This window comes from Leuresthes tenuis, unplaced genomic scaffold (genome assembly GCF_036924035.1).
Source record: "Leuresthes tenuis unplaced genomic scaffold, fLeuTen1.0.hap1 SCAF_7, whole genome shotgun sequence".
Classification (NCBI taxonomy): domain Eukaryota; kingdom Metazoa; phylum Chordata; class Actinopteri; order Atheriniformes; family Atherinopsidae; genus Leuresthes; species Leuresthes tenuis.
The window spans coordinates 6511497-6531564 of record NW_027325361.1 but is presented as its reverse complement, the minus strand read 5'-3'; the positions used below and the strand labels follow the sequence as shown (position 1 = coordinate 6531564).

General features: G+C 37.6%; 2 protein-coding genes across 2 annotated transcripts in view; one reads left to right on the top strand and one right to left on the bottom strand.

The window, feature by feature from the left end:
• LOC140311609 (contactin-associated protein-like 4) overlaps positions 1–2162 on the top strand; it is a 99437-nt gene extending 97275 nt beyond the window's left edge. The window contains exons 23-24 of the mRNA XM_072389015.1: positions 230–301; positions 1400–2162. Coding sequence (XP_072245116.1) covers positions 230–301; positions 1400–1596 — 269 coding nt within the window. The 3' untranslated portion in view covers positions 1597–2162. The remainder of the gene's footprint in view (positions 1–229; positions 302–1399) is intronic.
• cp (ceruloplasmin) overlaps positions 1–20068 on the bottom strand; it is a 442499-nt gene that overhangs the window by 385469 nt on the left and 36962 nt on the right. The window lies entirely within an intron of this gene.

Here is a 20068-nt window from a genome sequence, read left to right as displayed (position 1 = left end):
GCTGACTGATGTCACTGCGACAGATGAGATTAGCCAGACAACTGGTGGGAAGTCCTTAAGGCTGTGTAGAGGCTTTTAACAAGCTCTATATGCACTTACTAATGGTTCTTACACTAACTCCACCTTCCGACTCCTCTACTTTGTCCTTCCCTTATTCTCTCTTTTCCTACAATTTTTTTCTCTCCTTAACATCTACACTTGTACGTTCTCCCTTTTCAACTTTTTGTAGACCAACCTGGCTCAGTGGATCCAGGTCAGCCATTAGTTAACACCATCAGGAACGACTCAGCACTAATTGGAGGTAAAGTTGCAGTCTCCAACTCAGCAAGAATAATAATAATTAAATTATGACATGTGATTCTAAACTAAACTTCAATCAGATCTTTGCCAATTCTATTTGCGTGGCTTCCCTGTCAGTTTATTTAGCACATTTGACATAGTGTTGCTCCACTACTGTCCTCAACGAAAAAGTCATGCATGTGTCTACGTGAAGCTGTCAATTACAAACCTCATGACATGTCAGAGAAGTCACTATAATCCCACAGAAATCTTTCTTGGGACACCACATTTTCTGATTTTGCACCCCAATTATGTCCCCAGTAACGTGACTCGAAGGCAGACTTCACATCAGATTTGTTGCATGTGCGATACAGCATGATTTTCAGTTTAGCTCTAATGTTAACAAATTAGACATGTGCAGCAACACTGTGATGTGTGGTCAAACCACACTGCAGCTAAATGTACTCTAGAGTTTAAGTGTGTTGTTTGTTTTCAACGCCTCAGGTACAACAAGCATCAAAGAACCGGTTCTCAGTAAAATATACAGACATGTGTTGACGTCATATTTAACCCTTACCAGCAACAGTGCACCAACTGTTTCAGCGTGTTGGCAATATTTCACAGACATTAAAATTTTAGCTTGATGATAATGAATGATTTTCCTTTTCTGCAATAGAATTTGATTGTTTTCAAATTACAACTGGGCGAATTTCATGTCTTCACTTTTAGAATTATACAGTATCAACAATAGACTACATAAAACTTTATTTAGTAATGGCCTAAAGCCAGGTCTTTGTGAAAAGACTGTGCAGGCAGTAGTTGTGCTGTTGCAACAGAAAGGTTGATAGTGTAAAAAAACCCGGGCAGCAGTTCAGTGATGCAATTCTAAAGCCTGAGAGATCACCTTCCTGCAGACTGCAGCGTTTGGCACAGTGCTTATAAACACATTATCATGTCTACATCTCTGTTCATCTAAAACCGAAACATGTGCAACAGAGCAGTGCTTACTTCCCTCTGCTTAACCATTGACATGCAAGAGAGTTTTTACCAAAATAGATAAATCAATAAAGTGAGTAAGATTTAATTTTTCCCAAACCATTTTGCATTTTATGTCTTCTAGGTGTGATCGCTGTGGTGATTTTTGTTACAGTGACTGTTTTGGCACTTATGGTAAGATTCATATGCAGCAGGAAAGGTACATATCGGAATCCAGAAGTAAAAGCAGCACAGCCTGAAGATGGCCACGAGTTCCCTTTCAGCAGCCAGGCAGACTCTCCGAGCGCACCCAGTGAAAGCCAAAAGGAGTTTTTCATTTAGCAGCAGCACCTGACTGAACAGAATGAGATGACTTACCAAACAGTGCATTACAGGATACCACAAATGATTTTATCTATTCTGTTTTGTTTTTCCCTTGAATTATTTGGACTTTGGCAGATGTTGATAGAAGAAGTTGGTAATGCCGTCCCTTTGAAGATGTAGATATTTAAAAATGTATATTAATTGGTGATTTGTGTGGTTATGACAATGTGACAAATTATTTATTAGAGAGAACAATGACGAATAGAAGTGATGACTCAGTCAACTTTGTTACAGTTAATCATTTTGGGCCAAATTCATAAGAAGCACTTTTCAAGGAGGATGATGAACCTTTGAAACCTTTAAAATGTGAAATTTCAGAGCCATTAAACCACAGAAAGAGCTGACAGAAGTATTGATATGCAAGGTTCTCATTAAACGGCCCTGCCAAAGGAAAGTTGTAAAATCAAATTAAATCCATCTGTTATTTCTAAAACAAAAAAATGTATTTGTTCATCCTGAGTAAAAGACTCTCTGAAACTTCATGTCAACAAGCTTTTATGTTCCTCATTTAGTTTTTTCTCTGTAATGGGACAAAAATAAAAAGAATCTTTACAATGAGACTACGGTTTTCTTTTTTTCTTTTATTTTAACTTCCTGCCTGTACTCTACCACCTGCAGTGGTCAGCCAACACTAGAACTGTCACAGAAGCACAGACCATAAAACATAGCTTTTTGTCACCTTATTTGCTCTGCAGACATTTGATTTGTTTTTGCTTAACACACATTTCAATTTCCCTGTTAGGGACTATGACCTTCGGAACAATTTGATCAAATTTAAACTATGTTGTCTGAAAAGAATTTCAATCACAGGCAAGATTTAGACAGGAGCTAAAAAAAATAATCAAAAATTTTTTTGAGGTTTGTTTTGTTTTCAATTTCCATATGGGTTCATCCTTGAGTTTCAATTTATTACCAAATGCAGATTTTCTTTTTGATTAATTTCTTTCCAAAGCCCCAAAATTTAAAATGAAAATATATTTGGCACAAATAAAGTGATGCATGTTTCTCTTAGTTAAGAGATGAAAACAGAAAAAAAGAGAGTGCCACCAATATAAAAATGAATTTGATCAATAGTTGCTGTTGGAATGACAAAATGTTTTTAGCAAAATAACCAGAGTGGTGACGGCTTCATATGGAGGAAATAAAAAGTGGGGATCTTGTGCATGAAAACCTTTTGAGAAAAACTAACTCATATCTCCCAAGATTTGAAATGTTTGTGGTGTCACGCAGCTCCCGACAGTAGAACTATGAATTATGAGCTGCAAGAACTGATTGCTTTTTGTTTTTCTGATTTATGTTTTTTTTTTAAGTAACATTTGGCTTCTTTGGTTAATCACCAAAGAAGCCAAATGTTACAGGACCTTGCCATAAACAACTGAGATGTTCTCCAGTAAAACAGAAATATTGGGAATGTGGCCTCAGTCCTTCTACATGTTCTCTGAGCTGCATGACTAAGACTCAAAATGTATTCGACAGCTATTTGCTCCTTGAACTAAATATTGAGGAAGATTGGCAACTATCTTGAATGTTTTCCATTTGTTGATAATCTGTCTCACTGTAGAATGATGGACTCCAAATTGTTTGGAAGTATTCTATAACCCTTCCCAGATTGATTGGCAGCAACAATTGCTCTTCTCAGACCGTTGCATGTCTTTCATCTTTGGCACTGTGTTAACACACAGCTGAATACTACAGACCAGCAAACTGCCAAAACTGCTCCTTTCACGGAAGTGGTTACACTTGATAATATGTTAATTAAAAGCATTTGATAAGTAGTACCTGGCTGCTACTTACTCTCTTACTTTCTATGGAAGCATGAAGAGTTTTTCCACATGGTGATTTATTCTTTTGGCTTAATTTCTTTTGAATAAATGACGATAGTGTAATGCCCTATGTTGTTCATTGGAGGTTGTAATTACCTAATTTAAGGACTGGTTCGGACCAGATGATTTATTAGCTTCTGCTATGTAAAACCATTGAACTGACAGAAGGTGTATGTTCTGCTTCATATGAATATATCACAAGGGTTAGTGTCTAACATCCAATCTACCATGGAGCTTGGGATTGTGATGTTAGACAAAAGTGCAAGGCATTGAGGAACTAAATGAGAAGAAGGACAATGACAAAAAACAGCTTAAAGGAGTTTAATTAAATATTAGTACATTAATACATGTGTCAGCTATAAATCCCTGGACACTTCATCAAACCTCTGTATAATTCCTACTATTAGAAAAAAGGTACAAGGATAAGTTATGATCCAGTTCAGACAGGAAAGGGGGAAGTAACAGAGAACTGATTAAATTGGTCACAAAGAAGTAATTTATTATTTAGTGACAGAAAATAAAAGTATAGAATAACACGAGAAAAACTGCACCTGAAATCAGGGCCTGTGGGTGTTCACAAATCAATGCAATTAGTAGAACAAACTGGATGCCAACATAGCCAACTGATATGGTTCCAATATAAGAAAGTTAATAAATCAAAGACCACCCTGCCAATCCAAACATAAATATACAGTTTAACTGCCCTTGTCCTTGTGAGTCTAACAAAGAGAAACTAATGGGACTGGGAAGTGTACTAAAACTAAGTTAAGCTTGGCCCTATTCCAGACAGTGGAAACCAAATGCCTCAACACAAGACACACATTAAGGTTGTATCAAACAAGCACAGCAATACTGCTATAACAAAATGAACACAAACACCTTGGTTGTACCAAAGAAGGTGAGTACACGCTCATGGGACTTAAAGTGTCTGCAAAGTAAGCAATACAAATAGAACCAATTAAAAACAACCAAAAAAAACAAACAGCATGAGGCATATTGACCATTCACTCACATTAAATCACTGCTACCCCAAACTACAGGTGAGAAAGGTTTACATAATGGCCAATATATCAAGATTGCTGGAGAAGCTGAGGCCCATATCAGGTAGGAGCCAGGTAGGAGGATACAGGCAGTTGGCTCTGCATTCTCAAAACATATAAAAAGCAGTTCAGTCCTGGCTGTAATATAATAGAACATCATTCTTCTGAACATTGTGGCATTTTGGTGAAATGATCAGATACGGTTCTGTCACAGTTCATGATTTAGAGAGACGATGGAAATTTCAGTTACACTGAATCAAATGAATCACAGTAAGTCATATAATTTACTGTTTTCTGGCAGATATTATTAGTACTGTCAAAATCCAGAATATGCCACTGATCGATTTTATTGAACTTTCAAAAGATTTCCCACTATGGAATGTGCATTAGCATCACATTTCTACTCAGAGTGAGACAAACAAGTTCTTATTGAGGTGATTAGTACTAGCTGGGGTCAGACAGATGAAAACTCATTCAAGAACCAGTATGCTCACTCAGGGGTTTTCTCTCAATCTGATTAAACCTTTCAGGCTGCAGTTGGTTAGAGTTGATGACTAGTCTTTGCAAGACAGTGCATACACCTCTGAGCATTGTCTAAACGCTTTAAAAGGTAACTGCTCTGTCATCAACAGCTTTTGTCCACTTTCAGTTAGAAGTATCAGCACTGACCAAACAGTTCTGTTGAACTTCTTGGACATTAGTTTCCCTCTGAACAATTGCCTTGTGATTTAGTTTGGCTTAACCTCATGGTCAAGTTCCCCATACCTGTGCAATTTATCTTTGTAATTCCTCGGGGCTTTCTTAATATTTGATTTATTTACGATTTTGAGAGGTGCCCTGAGCAAAACTGCAGATGAAAGTCGTTTTTCTTAGAAATTACATCAGTTAACAGCATATATCGTGATCGTATTTTCAACCAATGGCATGATTTCCCTGTGTATGCGTGGGTTCTCTCTGGGTACTTCAGCTTCCTCCCACTGCCAAAAAATATACATGTTAGGTTAATTGGTGCCTCTAAATTGACCCCAGGAGTGAGTATGCATGGTTGTTTGACTCGTTTGTCTCTATGTTGCCCTGTGATGGACTGGGCCACCTGTCCAAGATGAACCCTGCCTTTCACCCAATGACGGCTGGGATAGACTCCAGTCCCTCTGCGAACCTGAGTTGGATTAAGCAGGTATAGAAAATGTATGGACATCACCTGAAGCTGCAGAAGAATAAGCACTGTCCCTCCTGTGCCTGTGTTTGTATGCAGAGAATCATACCCTCATCAGATGATGGAGAATACTTACATTAAGGATCTCCAGATGTTTTATTTATCAAAGGGGAGAATTTCAAGCATCCCATCAGTGGCTTCCTGGGAGTATTTGTTAGTCAATGTAATCATAATTACAGATGGATGGTGAACTGTAAAAAATGACTCATGACCTGCTGAGAAATATCTGATGACTGACATCACACTTACTTTTTCCTCAAATGTATTTACTTGTTTCATCGTGTTCTGCGAAAGTCTGTTATTTGACTGTTAATGATGGAGGGATTCTGAGTCTTCTGTTGACACTCTCTGGAACTTTTTATTTGATATATCCTCTACAAATTGTCTCCATGTACAAATGACACTTTCAAAGTAGTTCTCGGATCTCTCTGTATTCAGTGTATGCTTTGTATTTATTTTACACTTTCTCATTGTAGTTTACTGTACTGGGACACTTTTTTACATAGTTATACAATCATTCAGAGCCATCAACTGATTTAATTTTCCTCAATAATTTTGGATCAGTTGTACAGCACTGCATGCTTGCATAATTCAAAGTCGCCAAATTACCATTAGAATGTCTGCTAGTCTGACATGTAAATGTGGGCAAAAACATTTCACAGCTCACTGGAATCATAATCGAATTAAGCATGCTGCTCAATCAAGGTATGTCTCAACCGTGGTGTTGAAAATAAGTGTGCTCTCACCTGAATGAAGAGAGCTGATTAATGCTTGTTCATGCAGATGAAACAGCAGCAGTCAGTGGTAAAAGAAAGACAAGTGAAGAGTGTGCTGCTGTTGTCTGCTCCACTGTGGAGGTGGGCTAGATAATCACCAGCAGCCTCCTTCCTGATTAGTGATCTGATGAGACTGCAGCACTGCAGGCAGAAACCACACCGCCTGATGTCTGATTACACATGACACAGCACACCCCTGTTGTCAGTTTCTATCTATTATAATTGTTCTTGAGAATTGTTCTGGAATAGGAATGTGGCCTTCATTGTTGTAAGAGATGTGAAGTAGCTTTCTGTTGCCTGTCATGGTATTACAGTCATATCTAGTTATTTAGTTGGAGCATACAGTAAATGTAACCAGATATATCAGTATGTACTGACCTGACTCTTTAGATGGCTTACTACACAGGACCATGAAGGAAGTTTTCCACTGAATTTCTTTCTTTCTTTTATATGAGCAGAAATCATTAAAAGTGAAAGATTATCTATGTGTAGATCATAAGAATCCACCAATCATAGCTTTAGCGTTGAGCCATTTGATAAAATCAAAGTCTAAACAAAGCATGTCAGGAGAGGAGGAAAAACATTTTTTCCACTGATGGAACCCTCAAGTGGAAATAATAAAGATACATTGTCCTGTGCTGATAACTGATCCCAAAAAGCATCTAGTCAGACAAAAAGAAAGTACACCTTCTCTCACTCCAGAGGTTTTAAGCATCAGGACCAATGTCTTGCAAGTTCACACTTCACAACACTAGTTTAAAGTTCAGTTCTCATAGATTAAAACTGAGCTAGGTCATGTTCATAGTTCGTCATCAAAGGTTCTGAACTGTGTTCACAGTCAGAATCATTTTTTCATTTGACCTTAGTATACACCTTATATGGTACAACATTTTTGGCATCTGGTAAGATGGATGTTTTTTCTGATGTTCATTATCATAAACTGCCTGACAAAAGCAAAGTGTTCATATCCCCTTTCCTGTTTTTCAGCACATGGTGAATATAATATATTTATTTTGTCAGTAAATCCCCGTAATTTTCTTCACTGATTATATCTCTAACAGTATTGTGCAGAGAAAGCTCCATAAAAGGGATCTGGCAGATACAATCTCTCAAAACGCCACTTGTTATTGATATTCAGCAGGCACACAGATTTGGGTCATCCCTCTGAATGCTCACCAAATCTGCTCATGTCTCAGGAGGTCAGCAGTATCTCAGTCTCCCCTCCTCAACAGTAGATGCGGTGTTGCTGTAAAACCAACAAAGAATTTCTCCAAATCACAAGCTTTACTGGCCAGCCATACAGTATATTACACCAGCAGAATTCACTTTAAAATCGCATTAATGAGCAACCACTGTGGGCGGGATGACAATGGGCGGGATGACCAAAAAAATGTGTACAATGTTCTTGTCCAGCCAGCTCAGTAAAGCAGTGAATCTATAATACAATTTTCAGATTTGCTTTACAGATGTTACACTCTGAAGGAAAATCAAACAGTTTGTATAGTTTCCCTGCACTCACTGCTTCAACATTGCAGATATAAATGTCCTGAACTCAGTAACTGTAAGAAGAAAATCCAATAATGCAAACAGAGAATGTGCAATTAATATTAGATATGATTGAGAGGGATTACTTATTATATCATACTTTATATTAGAATTTCCCACTTGAGCTTTATTTAAACTTGTGGCATTTAGAAATTATATTGATATTCCTCTCACACCCTTCAATTACAGTAGATAACCTCCCAGTCATTGTAAACTGAAATGGAAATGATCTAATTTAGTTTGTTGTTTATTTATGCAGCATGTTTTTTTATACTTTCTACTTGTGCCATTTACATTTTCCTTTATTTCCAATAACCAACAAGTCCAAATTCAGTGCAGCCATCACACAGTACCAATGCAGAATATCACAAAGGTTATATTTGAGATCATAAGAGGCAATTCCAACCTAATTACCTTAGAGACAGGGTTTATATAGATTACCTTCTTATTGACTGTTTTTAATGTAACTTTTGTCTCTTATCAGCATGGCAAATTTTGATGCAGATGAAGGTGAAGGACTGTGGTTGTTTTTTTGACACAACAACGTTTACCCCATGTCCAGTAATAATTAGGAGCATTTGTCGCTATGTGGCCAGCGTTCATCGCCTCAGTGACCTGATAAGACTACAGACATAGATCACTGGGATTTGCTGCTCTGCTGATTACATCTTCAGCAGCATTATTCAGACTAAAGCTCCATAAATAAAAGTGATCTGGTGGACACACAGTCTCTAAACACCTCATGTTTTATTAATAAACTGCATGCAAAGGGATGAGGTTCATCCCTCAGACCGCTTACCACCTCAGCTCATCTCTCAGGATGTCAGGAGGACCTCAGTCTCACCTCTTCAACCTCCACATGTTTTGAATGATGATAAAAGCTGGGGTTTGTTGTTTTGAAAAATGTTTCAAAATGACAAAAAAACGTCCTTGGCACTTGTTTTACACCTGCTCACAAAACTTGAATAGGACCTTCTTATTTGAACAAAAGGGAAAAACCATATAGTACACATCTCCTACTCTTCTTTTTAGCAGCAGAATGTGATGTTTATTAATCCTATCCTACACGTAGCACACATTTTAATGTTGCATTACACTGGCATAAAGGAACAAAGCATTTTTCATTTGGCAGTTTCAGCTCCTACATCCCTGTGTCCTAGGGCCAGATGCATAAATTATGCATAAAAAAACAAATCATGCCTGCACTTTTTTCCATATACTTAAACAGGCATTTCTGAATAAGAAATGTGTGGTAAGAGTATGTGCACCTCATACATTTTACAGACCATACATATATATGTTTTAATTGCAAGGCTATGGTTGCAACAGCGGCCCTACGACAAAAGATAGCCAAGGGATGAATATCTGATAAATTCAGGATGATCGTCCTGCAGTTTGTTTGTTGTATCATCTATGTTTCCTAACCAACCAGTAGGAACATAGCACAGAATGAAATGTTGCTCACTGCAACACTGGTGCAGTTGTATAAAAACCAAAACACACCTGAACAATCAAGATAGAATTCTAACAAACTAAATGTAACTTGTGGAATTCAGACAAAGAAATCAAATCAGACTTCAAGCATACAGACAAGTCGAGAAGTCTTGTTTATATGCTGTGTCCTCTCGCTAAGACCATGACTGTGACAAAAAGAGTGAAAAAAAAAGAAAACCAGCTAACAAATTAATACATCTCATGAAACAGTTTTTCAGTCTGTCACTTTGTGAAACTTAACATTAACAGAATGCTTAAAAATCTGTGTTTGTCATAGTCGCAGCCCACTGTGATTCAGCAGGTATCGTTGTTGTACAGTGTGCACACATCAAACAAGATGTTGTGGACAAGTTCATTTGATGCCTGTTGCCCAATGTGGCTTGCACTGAATTTATAAGAAAGCTGAAATCAGACTGCAAGTAGTTGCCTTTAGGCATTACACAGTGTTTTTCTTTCCCATTCGGTCACTGCTGTAGCTGAAGCTGGTGGAGGTGTGGACCGAGTTCTGCTTTAGTATTTTTTCTAAAGAAGTCCATGTTTCAAATGGTCTGAGAACTGAACTTTACATTGCTGAACTCAACTTTTCACAGATAATCCTTATGATGTAGCTGCTTTTGCATTTTTCATCAGAATTGCAGCAGATTTCTTGCAGTAGCCCTTGCCATACCCTCCTGATTTAAGAGATCTCAACTTTTGGAATAGAAATCGCAGACATCTATGCCATTAGAAAAGGACTAAATGACAATGATATCTTGTCACTGTCAGATTAAACAACTAGGATGTGAGTCAGCACCAAATCATCTTATTATACAAAGTTTCCATGGAAAATAAAATCATCACCCATTTTCAGGAAAGTTCTCACATTTTGAAAATATTATGACCATACAAAAAAGAAGAAAGTCTTAGCATCATGTTACACTTCATAATTCCTATGAATTGCAGTGCCCGTTGCTGCCTCTACTGATCTCATTCAAGCTGTGGGGTCACCTAATTGAATTTAAGAGGCAGTCACATTTAAACTTAAAGAAATGTATTAATAAAGATGAGTCTGTTTGCTTCATTTGATCAGACATGGAGGCGCAGCAGTACAAGAAGACTGGCCCAGAAGGGGCTGAAAAATTTTTGGTCATTTAATCTAAGGCAGATTGAATTGTAGCCACAGTGTATGCTGATCCTGCTCTTTTCATAAGCATGGAGGAGAGAGGGTCACATCTTTATAGGCGCAGAAATGCTGGAGTTTTCTGTTCAATTTTTCTTTGCTCACCAGCCACAACTGACATCACAAAAATAATTACGTAAGTGTGAGGCTTATTTTGAACTGCAGTATTTTTCAGTATTTTTAAGGATTGCTTGGACATAAATCTTTTCTGGCCATGTACACAAGTAGTACAAACACAAAGAACCTTTGGTAACAAGTATCTTGTAGCATGTTGTGTAAACATAATGTAGAAAGAGAATTTCATTACATTATAATCATGTTTGCAACTAATGAGATTATCATTTGTTTGGTACAATATTTATTTGCGTAGAATCTAACAGCTCGTTGTTGAAAATAGAAAACAGTGAACAAGCTGGAAAAGGGACACTATTGCACATTGTTTTGTATTAGAACTATCTGTGAACAATTGAAATAGTATGAAGGAACAATCAAATCTTTACAATATTCTGGCAAGTTTTGATGTAAATCCAGTTTACACTTGAAGGCATTGCAACCAGGAAATAGCCATTTGCCCACCTTAACAAGGGTTTTCGCCCTCTCCCATTGAGTCATAATTTCAATGTTGCTAAATCATCAGCCATCATGACATCGTCCTAAGCTATCATGGCAGCTAATGTTGTGTTGTAGAAACATTTAAAAAATGAATGAATCAAAACAATACAATCAAAACAATGTGTCTTTATAAATCAAATAAGCTCAAATGTGACTCTCATCCCTATAGCAATGATTTACACTCTGTTTCATAACTCCATTAGATTTTGACACCAAAACTTATTGTTCAGATTTAGACAGAAATTCACCTGTGGCACCTACTTTATTAAACACTCTAATGAATGAGAAGTTTTTACATCTAGGTACAGCAAAATGGCACGCCTTTTACAGGCTTTAGTATAATAAAGTGCAAAACTTTCAATTTGCTTAAAGCTCTTAGTTGGTAGTTGCAAAAAAACTGACAAAAGTTGAAATTTCCAAATAATTTTACAAATGTAAATTCTAACATATGGTCAGCCGTAATCATGAAGTGGTCATGCTAAACAGCAGCGAAATATCTAGTTAATGCCTTGGTCTGGATTTACAATAACCAGCATTCACACTGTCTCACTGATTTTTGCCCTCCACAGAATAAAATTAGTCAGCGTTTATTAGTTTCAAATTGCATTTAACATTTATAACTGTATCCTCAGTATGAGTCAGCCTGTCGGCCTGTGTAACAAATCCCCACTTCTCCACCATGTAATTATTTAGTCTCTGCTTCTGTTATACATTGGTGATGATGTTCAATGTCCAGGTCAGCTCAGGAGGGCCATGGAGCCAGTGATGGATTCATGGTTTGCAGTGCTTTAAACCCTCAATTCAACAATGACACATTACACCAGATCGAGAAGTGGCCTTTTTTCTAAAACACTTGGAATAGGTTTAATGGAAAATAGCATTAGTGTTCCTGAATGTTAAGCTGTGTTTGAACAGTGCCTGAAAACATATAGCTAAACCACACACATCTCTAATGTTGAAAGTAGTCACAATGAATTGTACTTTTTTGGAATCACAAATAACCGATTAAAACTTGATATGTTGACTTGTGTTACCAACTGATGAGTATATTTATCCTTGTAATTATTGACATCTAGTTCCTGTTTGCTATTGAGGGCCAAGAACACTGATAGAGTTCAGCCATGAATGATTTTGCCTTGCACTTTTAATTTTCAACAAAAAAAATCATTCAACCTCATTCTTCCTCAAAATCCGATTCTTGGACTATTGATTGTTCTGTTCATGGATAATCAGTCCTTGAACTGAGTTTCACCTGAAAAGATTTTCTGAATGCCATAAGAGATCTCTTAACAGTCACAGTGAAGTTGAAGGGTTGTTTTTGCAATAGGCTTCTTGTTCAGCCATGGTTCAGTTGAATGCACATACAAAATAAAGCATCTTGTTACTCCCACCTCAAACATCCTCCTTGGTGGTTTGTGGCATTGCTGCAGTTTAGATTTGTTTGTTGTTGCAGTCCCCTAGGTTTTAACCTGAGTTCGCACAGTTCAGTGGCCGTGCTAGATTTGATAGATCTACATGACGGACATCTTGATAAGAAGAGAGTAACAGGTTTTTGGAGTTTCTAGAAATTTCTGTGGCAGTTAAAGTATTTGAAGCACAACACAAGTTCAATAGTCTGACAAAAAGGTAATTAAACCACAACATGGGCAACTGAATTAACATAACAGAACAATATAGAGTAACCAGTGTTGTGCATGAACATGTTGAAATGAGCGCAATTGTGTTTTCTTCAAATTTTGAATTGAACGAGACGGTTTTCAACTGATGAACGCCAAGTGAGTGCAGCTCTTTCTACAATCATTAAGCAATGTTCTTGTTGACATTGAACGTGTCATTTTGAATCTCTCAAGGTATGTCTGCTGAATCTCTGGTAACTCTCCTCTTGAAGCCCATTGGAGAAAAAGTCATAGGAGGCGTTTGCAAAAAACTTCATTATAACAGGGCTCTCACACGCATTTCAACAAGTTCTCACGCTCACACGCCACACATGGCATTTCTCACGCTGAAATGAAAAAGTATAATATAAATTTCTCTGGCATGATGCTATCGCTATGGAAACGGCAGGAAAGAAGCATGTCTCCCATGAATCTGAGCAGAGCAACACTAACAACAAGACTAATAATAATAATATAAATAATGAAAGACCTGGCCGGGTCGCAGGAATGGGGGGGTGGGATTTTCACTCTTGCCAAAACTTAATTATAGAGGTTCCCTCTATTTTGCGATTTAAATTTCCTTATCTACCTGCAGGACTTGAGTTGAAACATTAATAATTGGCAGTGATGTCAAAGCAATCAGCACATCAATAAATCTCCAGAGATTAATTTTAGGGAACCATCAATCACACACACACTCACGTCAGTCAAACTTGGATTCAGTATTATTGTGATGAAGAAATAGCAGAGTAATGCTGCCAGAGTGCACAGCCTCTCATTGCCTGGCTTCCTGTGTAATCAAAGTAGAATATAAAATCTATCTTCTTACATATCTACTCTTAATGACAAAGGTCCTCATGGCACAAAAACATTTCTGTCCTACAAGGTGAACAACTATTGTATAGATATGTGTGAGTGTGTGTTTGACTTTAAGTTAAATGACAAAAAATGCTGATTTGTTGTTATACACTACATATATTTCAATAATAAAAAAGAACCAAAAGGGAATGATCTCATGTGTTAATTCTGAATTTCAGATTGATATCTTCCGGCATTTATGACTTAAAGAATTTGTCTGGCATAGAAAATCATAATTATATTGTCTTAACAACTGAGAAAATGCTAAGTCTTGATGATCCAGAGTTAGTTAGGTGATAATTGGTGATACATTTTGAGTGTGTGTGTGGGTAGGGGCATTTGAGACCATACAAAAAGTTTAGTTTCTTTGAGGTGGAAAGATTCAAAGGCAGAAAGACTCCAGGGGAGAAAAAGCAAGCTGTGCTAGAGAGAGCAATGTGCTGTGAAACATGCAAAGTGAAATCCAGAAAAAATTGTAAGCTTCTACAGCCAGTGAATGTTTTTTTATGCAAAAGTAAGAGACCTATTTAATGAGTTCTTGTATTCAGCATCAGCCGTGAATTTAAAAGTATTGACTGGCAAAGTGAGTAACACTGCTTATCATGTTACAGAGCAATGTTCTGCTGGGCTAACCTGCCTCGTTGTTTGGCATGAATGTGCGTGTTTTGTCTCAGCTGCTGGAAAACCTGCATCTTGACAATCACATGGATGTTACCTTGACATTTACTTCCTGCCTAGACATTGGTGCAGAACAGCCCTGCATGGCAACAGCACTCTTCAACAGTAGAAGCCTCCCTACCCCTAAACAAGGAATGCAAAAACTGGGGGAGGTTAATCCAATCCACAGAAACCCCATTTCACAGCCCACATGATGCAAAGTTTTGCAAATGCCCAGATACCAGACACACAGGACACCGTCAAATGTTCTTTGTCAATGCCCTGAGTGGTCGGAGCTCTTTTTGGCGGTATGAGAAGGACCTACTCAATAGGTGGCCAGCTGGTTGCCATAATGTTATGGCTGATAGTATACACTACATCCATGGGCATTTATTTACTTCAGTACAGCACAATTTATCATATATTTTATGTATATATAACATTTATTTTCAGCTGCCTTGGAACATCCCACCCACCTGAGGCTTAACTACTATTTACACTGATTTAAAAGAAAAAAAGAAGAAGAAAACACCAAAAGCAAGCACAGCTACACTTTGCTGTCTTTTCTGTTGATTTCCCTCAGGGACATTGCTTGACAGCTTTATGAATAATGCACCCAACAACTACTGCAAAATCACCTCCAAAATCTCATATGGTGCACAATGTGTATATGAATATGGTGCAATAGAATTATTGTCAAGCTTTTGCATGATTAGAACTTAGTGATTACATGTTTTATCTTTATTCTTTTGTAAGTGAGCTGGTAGGAAGGAGTGGGATGGATTTATGAACAGAAAAGGCTATTTTTATTGCTTTAACACTGGCAAAATGACAATCACATCAGCTGGGGGCTTTCACATTAAACAAATTCAAGGGGTACTGAACACTTATATCACTAACAGTATGAATTGTGTTAGCACTTATGCAAATCTGAATATCTGCACAAATTTCCACATTTTAGCTTTTTATGGAACAGAGTAGGTAGAGGATTGTGGCAGAAAGGAATTAAGGGTGTAGGTTGACCAGAATGTGCATCATATAAAAACCTCTTGTCTAAACAGATTTCTTAAGTAGGATACACAGGGCTAGATTAAAGATGATGGGGGCCCTAGGAGTTGAACTAGTGTTGGGGCTGTGTCTATACAAAATACTTTGGCGCATACAAGTTATTGTGGTGGTTACAGCCCCGACATTATACAGTGCCAGATAATGTGAAGCAGATGTTGCTTCAATTAAATACAGGCATAGAAAATGCAAAACCTGCAACCTGTGCAATAAAACAGGAAACCAATAAGAATTTAGTGGGCGTAATGCATGTAGGTCCCAACAAATTGAAAACATTCTCCAGTGATGGGGGCTTACATTTTGGAGCTTGGTAAAGTAGGGCTCTTTCCCAAAACTAATTTATTTATGCAATTGTTTTGTAAATAATGCCCCAGCAAAACTTTGCTAAAGTCATATCTTGTCAAATTATGGATAAATGTGATGCTTCTATTCTCATCAACCCCTTTCAACTGAGCAGTTAATTTTGACGACTGGATTTTCAGAGAACATTGTGATTTCCGCCTTCTCAAACTGTAAACATTAAGTGACTCAACTTGGTCAATCCTATAGTCTTACTTAAAAAAGTTTTTGTTTTATTATTTTGTAAACTGTGACCAGAAAAGAAAGAGTGATTGTTCGCATTTTCTGCGAGAGTTATACTCTTGGTGTAACACACAGGAAGTTGAAAACCCATCAGCCACCAAACTGTCAATTATTAGTTATTTCTGACTGGCAACATACTCAGTATCACCTCTGGTTATTTCAACATACCATTGACATCATAAACTACATCTGTACCCAAACCATGATTTCTATTATTCTAAGTCTATGAGTCATTTTGGCCAATCTGTCTTCATCCAGCAGATATTCGTCAAACAGGCTGGTTATCAGCTTTGCCACGACTAATAGATTTAAAAACTCTTCTGGCCATCTCCCAGTGTTAGTTGAATTAGACAGATGCTTTTTAATCTAAGTCACTATGAAATTTTTTAAATTTTCATTAGGCATTTCACGTATATTGTAACGTTACTTCAGCAACAAGGTTTTAGTTTTGTCCCTTTGTTAGCCCTGTAACCTGTACAGGGTTTACCCCACCAATGACAGCTGGGATCGACTCCAGCCCCACCTTGACACTCAGCGGGATGAAATGGGTACATAAAAATGGATGGACTGACTTAGGAAGCATAAACATTTAGCTCATCTGGTGAAACTCAAATTATTGCTCATGCATTAATTAATAATAATAATATTTGCATGAATCAGAACAGACAAACTGCCTACCAGAAATGATTGCCCATCAATCCTCTTCTCATTCCCATAATATTAAACAATGGTGTAATGTCAAAGCCTGTGGCATCTCTGAAATCCACACAGTGTGTTTCAGTGTTGGTTCCCTGACTCCCCTGCTATGGCAATATAAGACTCTCTGAGCAGATGATTTCAAATCATTCTGGTATGTTTATTTATGGAACAACATAAGGGCCCCAACAAGAGTCAGAGTGAGGAGAACAGAAAGTCACAGGATTTAGCATCACGAGACCTGAGTGCATTCCCATTATTTTGATATATTGAGGCACCAAAACATTTGGGTATGGAGGGAATATACAACTTCAAAGCATTAAACCAACATATTGATTAATCATTCAAACAGGCTTTATATAATATATATATATATACATATATTAAGAAATAAAAACGCATCAGTTTAGAGCTAAAAATAATTTAATGGATATCATTCCGCATATCCATGCATTAAAGCCTTTGTTCAGTAACAAAGGAACTGGGGAAGACACAGAAGAGATGGCAGCAAATGGGAGAGTATGAAGACCGAGCACCTGTTATTTTATCTATTTGTTCTTTGTTGACCAGTGCAGCTTCATAAAAACTCAATCTATCATTTACACAATATGCCACAGCTTAAAATTCTATTCCTCTATCCAGTGTGATACATCTATACTCTGGAGTGAAATTCAAGAAAATCCAGAGACAAAGCTCCCTTAGATTTTATGACACAGCTGTCCATCATGGCAAGCCGATACTCTTAAGGTGCCCCAACCATGAACCTGTTATCAGCACCACTCTGTGCCATTTTTCATGTCCAGGTAAAACTGAATAACCTTTTCAGTTGTCCTAATCTCTGCTACCCATAAAAGCCATGAAAAACAAGTCCAAAGTGAATGAAAGAATCATAGAATTTATGATATTAATTTTTCAACAGGACATGTTTTGTTAACATATTCTTGTTGAGGTCATTGTTTTTGTGCCATGAACTATGGATTTAGTTTTGTTCTACGTTTCTTTGTATTTTCTATACTTTTGTACTAGTTTTAACTTTGGCAACTGATTTATATTCTGTATATTAAAGTCAAAGTCAAATTTATTTGTATAGCACATTTCATGTACAAAACAATTCAAAGTTCTTTACATAAAATAAAAGCATTGCAGCAGGGAGCAGACATAAACACAAACATAAACTTTCCAATTTATTTTGTATTATTTGCCCAAGTTTAGCTTGATCTCAGCTTTCACATCAGGTTTTGATTCTCACATCTGCATTGTTTTAGCCATTAGCTTGATATAAGTGCTCCCTGGGTTCCTTTGTCCATTGCCTGACTTATGTCTTTGTTTCTGTTGTCTATTTTGCCATCTCTCACAAAGTTGTGTTTGTGCTCCTGCTACAAGCAGTTAAGTAGTCATTTTTATGGACTTCCTACTACTGCACTTTTGTTTTTTTTTAAGAAAAGTTGTTATTTTCCTTTCTGCGCCTGCCTTTCAGCAGTTTGGTCCTCTACAATACATATATGTGACAATTTCTCAATATCATATAATCAATGGGATGTTCAGATGTTGAAATAAGCTGAGAATGAATACAGTTTTGTAAGTCAGAAAGAACAAACAACACAATTTTCCTCAGTTCAGAGACAAACAAACACAATAATCCCTCTTGACTTGTGCCCTCTGTGCTTGACCCAAGATGGCAAGGGTCAATTGAAAAATATTTTGTGGGCACATTTTGAGGAAAATAAAAGCAGAGGGTTAGAGATTCAGACAACACTCTGTAGAGCAGTCTAAGTGTGGGGCCAGAGGTATAGACTGAGGGTCAAGATGAAACTGGGACTTTGGGACAAAACAATGAAACTGTGGAAGCAGGGGGTGTAAAGAAAAGGCTGATTGAGAGCCTCGGGGTGAGGAATGAAGGAGGGCAAAAGTTTAAATTGAGACTTTGGCCTTGGGGAGAGCTGACGCTGGATTCAGACCAGAAAGTAAAGATGGGGTTTTTGTGTTGTGGAACAAGACTTGAAATGAGCCATCGGGCCTATCAGGGCACCTCCAGGTTTAACACGTCATTTGTCATGCGTGTTATCAGCTTTTTTCTCTGTTCATTAAAGTATGCTGTAACATTGTGAACATCTGTTTTGTTCTTTTTTTTCAAAAGCACCCAACAAACACAAAGACATTTTAGAGACTTCATCATTTTAGCATATCTCCATATCTTTGAGCATATCTGTATTTCCATCTCTTACTTTTGTATCCATCAAACTTAAACCATAGTTCACAATTTTTAAGTTTTTCTTATGTTTCTCATGTTTTTTCTGGGCACTAAAGTCATTACATTTCAATAAAATAACTGTTGCAGGCAGCATGGTGGTGTGGTGGTTAGCACCATCACCTCACAACAAGAGGGTTCCAGGTTCAACTCCTGGTTGGGGCCTTTCTGTCTGTTTGCATGTTCTCCCTGTGTTCTCTGCAGGTACTCTGGCTTCCTTGTGGTTGTGTGTCCCTGTAATGGACTGGTAACCTGGCCAGGGTGTACCCTGTATCTTGCCTGATGACTGCTGGGGTAGGCTCCACCACCACCCCCCCCCCCCCCCCCCAATTGTTTCAGGCGCTCACCAGAACTGAACAATGCATTGAAAATCTTTGGAGCATACGACATAGCAGCACTCTGTGTCACTTGTCTTCAGACTGGAGAGTGTGGCTGCATTCTGAAAATTACTCACTGGGACAGATAAAAAAACTAAAGTCAGTTGGACCAGATTTATTATAAATTGTTCTGTCAAACACTGAGCCACATATATAAATCTGATACCTGGAGAGATGGCAGAAGAGGGTGATTGATTGCAAATATACACAGCACAAGTTCGCTCGTAGACATCCAGGTAAAAAAATACATAGCATGCATGCATACCTTTGTGTACGCACAGGCACATTCTCAAAAGACGTACACTCCTGTCTCTGCAACTGATATGTTTTTTATACCTACTACCATAAGAGTAATCACTGGCTTTCCTGGACTCCACAGATACCTATACATGCTGCTCATCCTTCTACTCTTATACACTGTTCGTCCTTCTCTCCTGCCGAAGATTTCAGGAGTGTTTCCTCCACACAGTTTAATAAAGTCTGTGTGAAGAGAGACAAGGTGGTTTTTTATTATACTTTTTTTCATGAAAGCGTTTAAAAGCAAAGTTTCTTTAAAGGGCTGATGACATAAAATCTTCAGACTGAATCATCAGTTTTTTGCTTTAACCAGTCACTGGCTGATTTGTC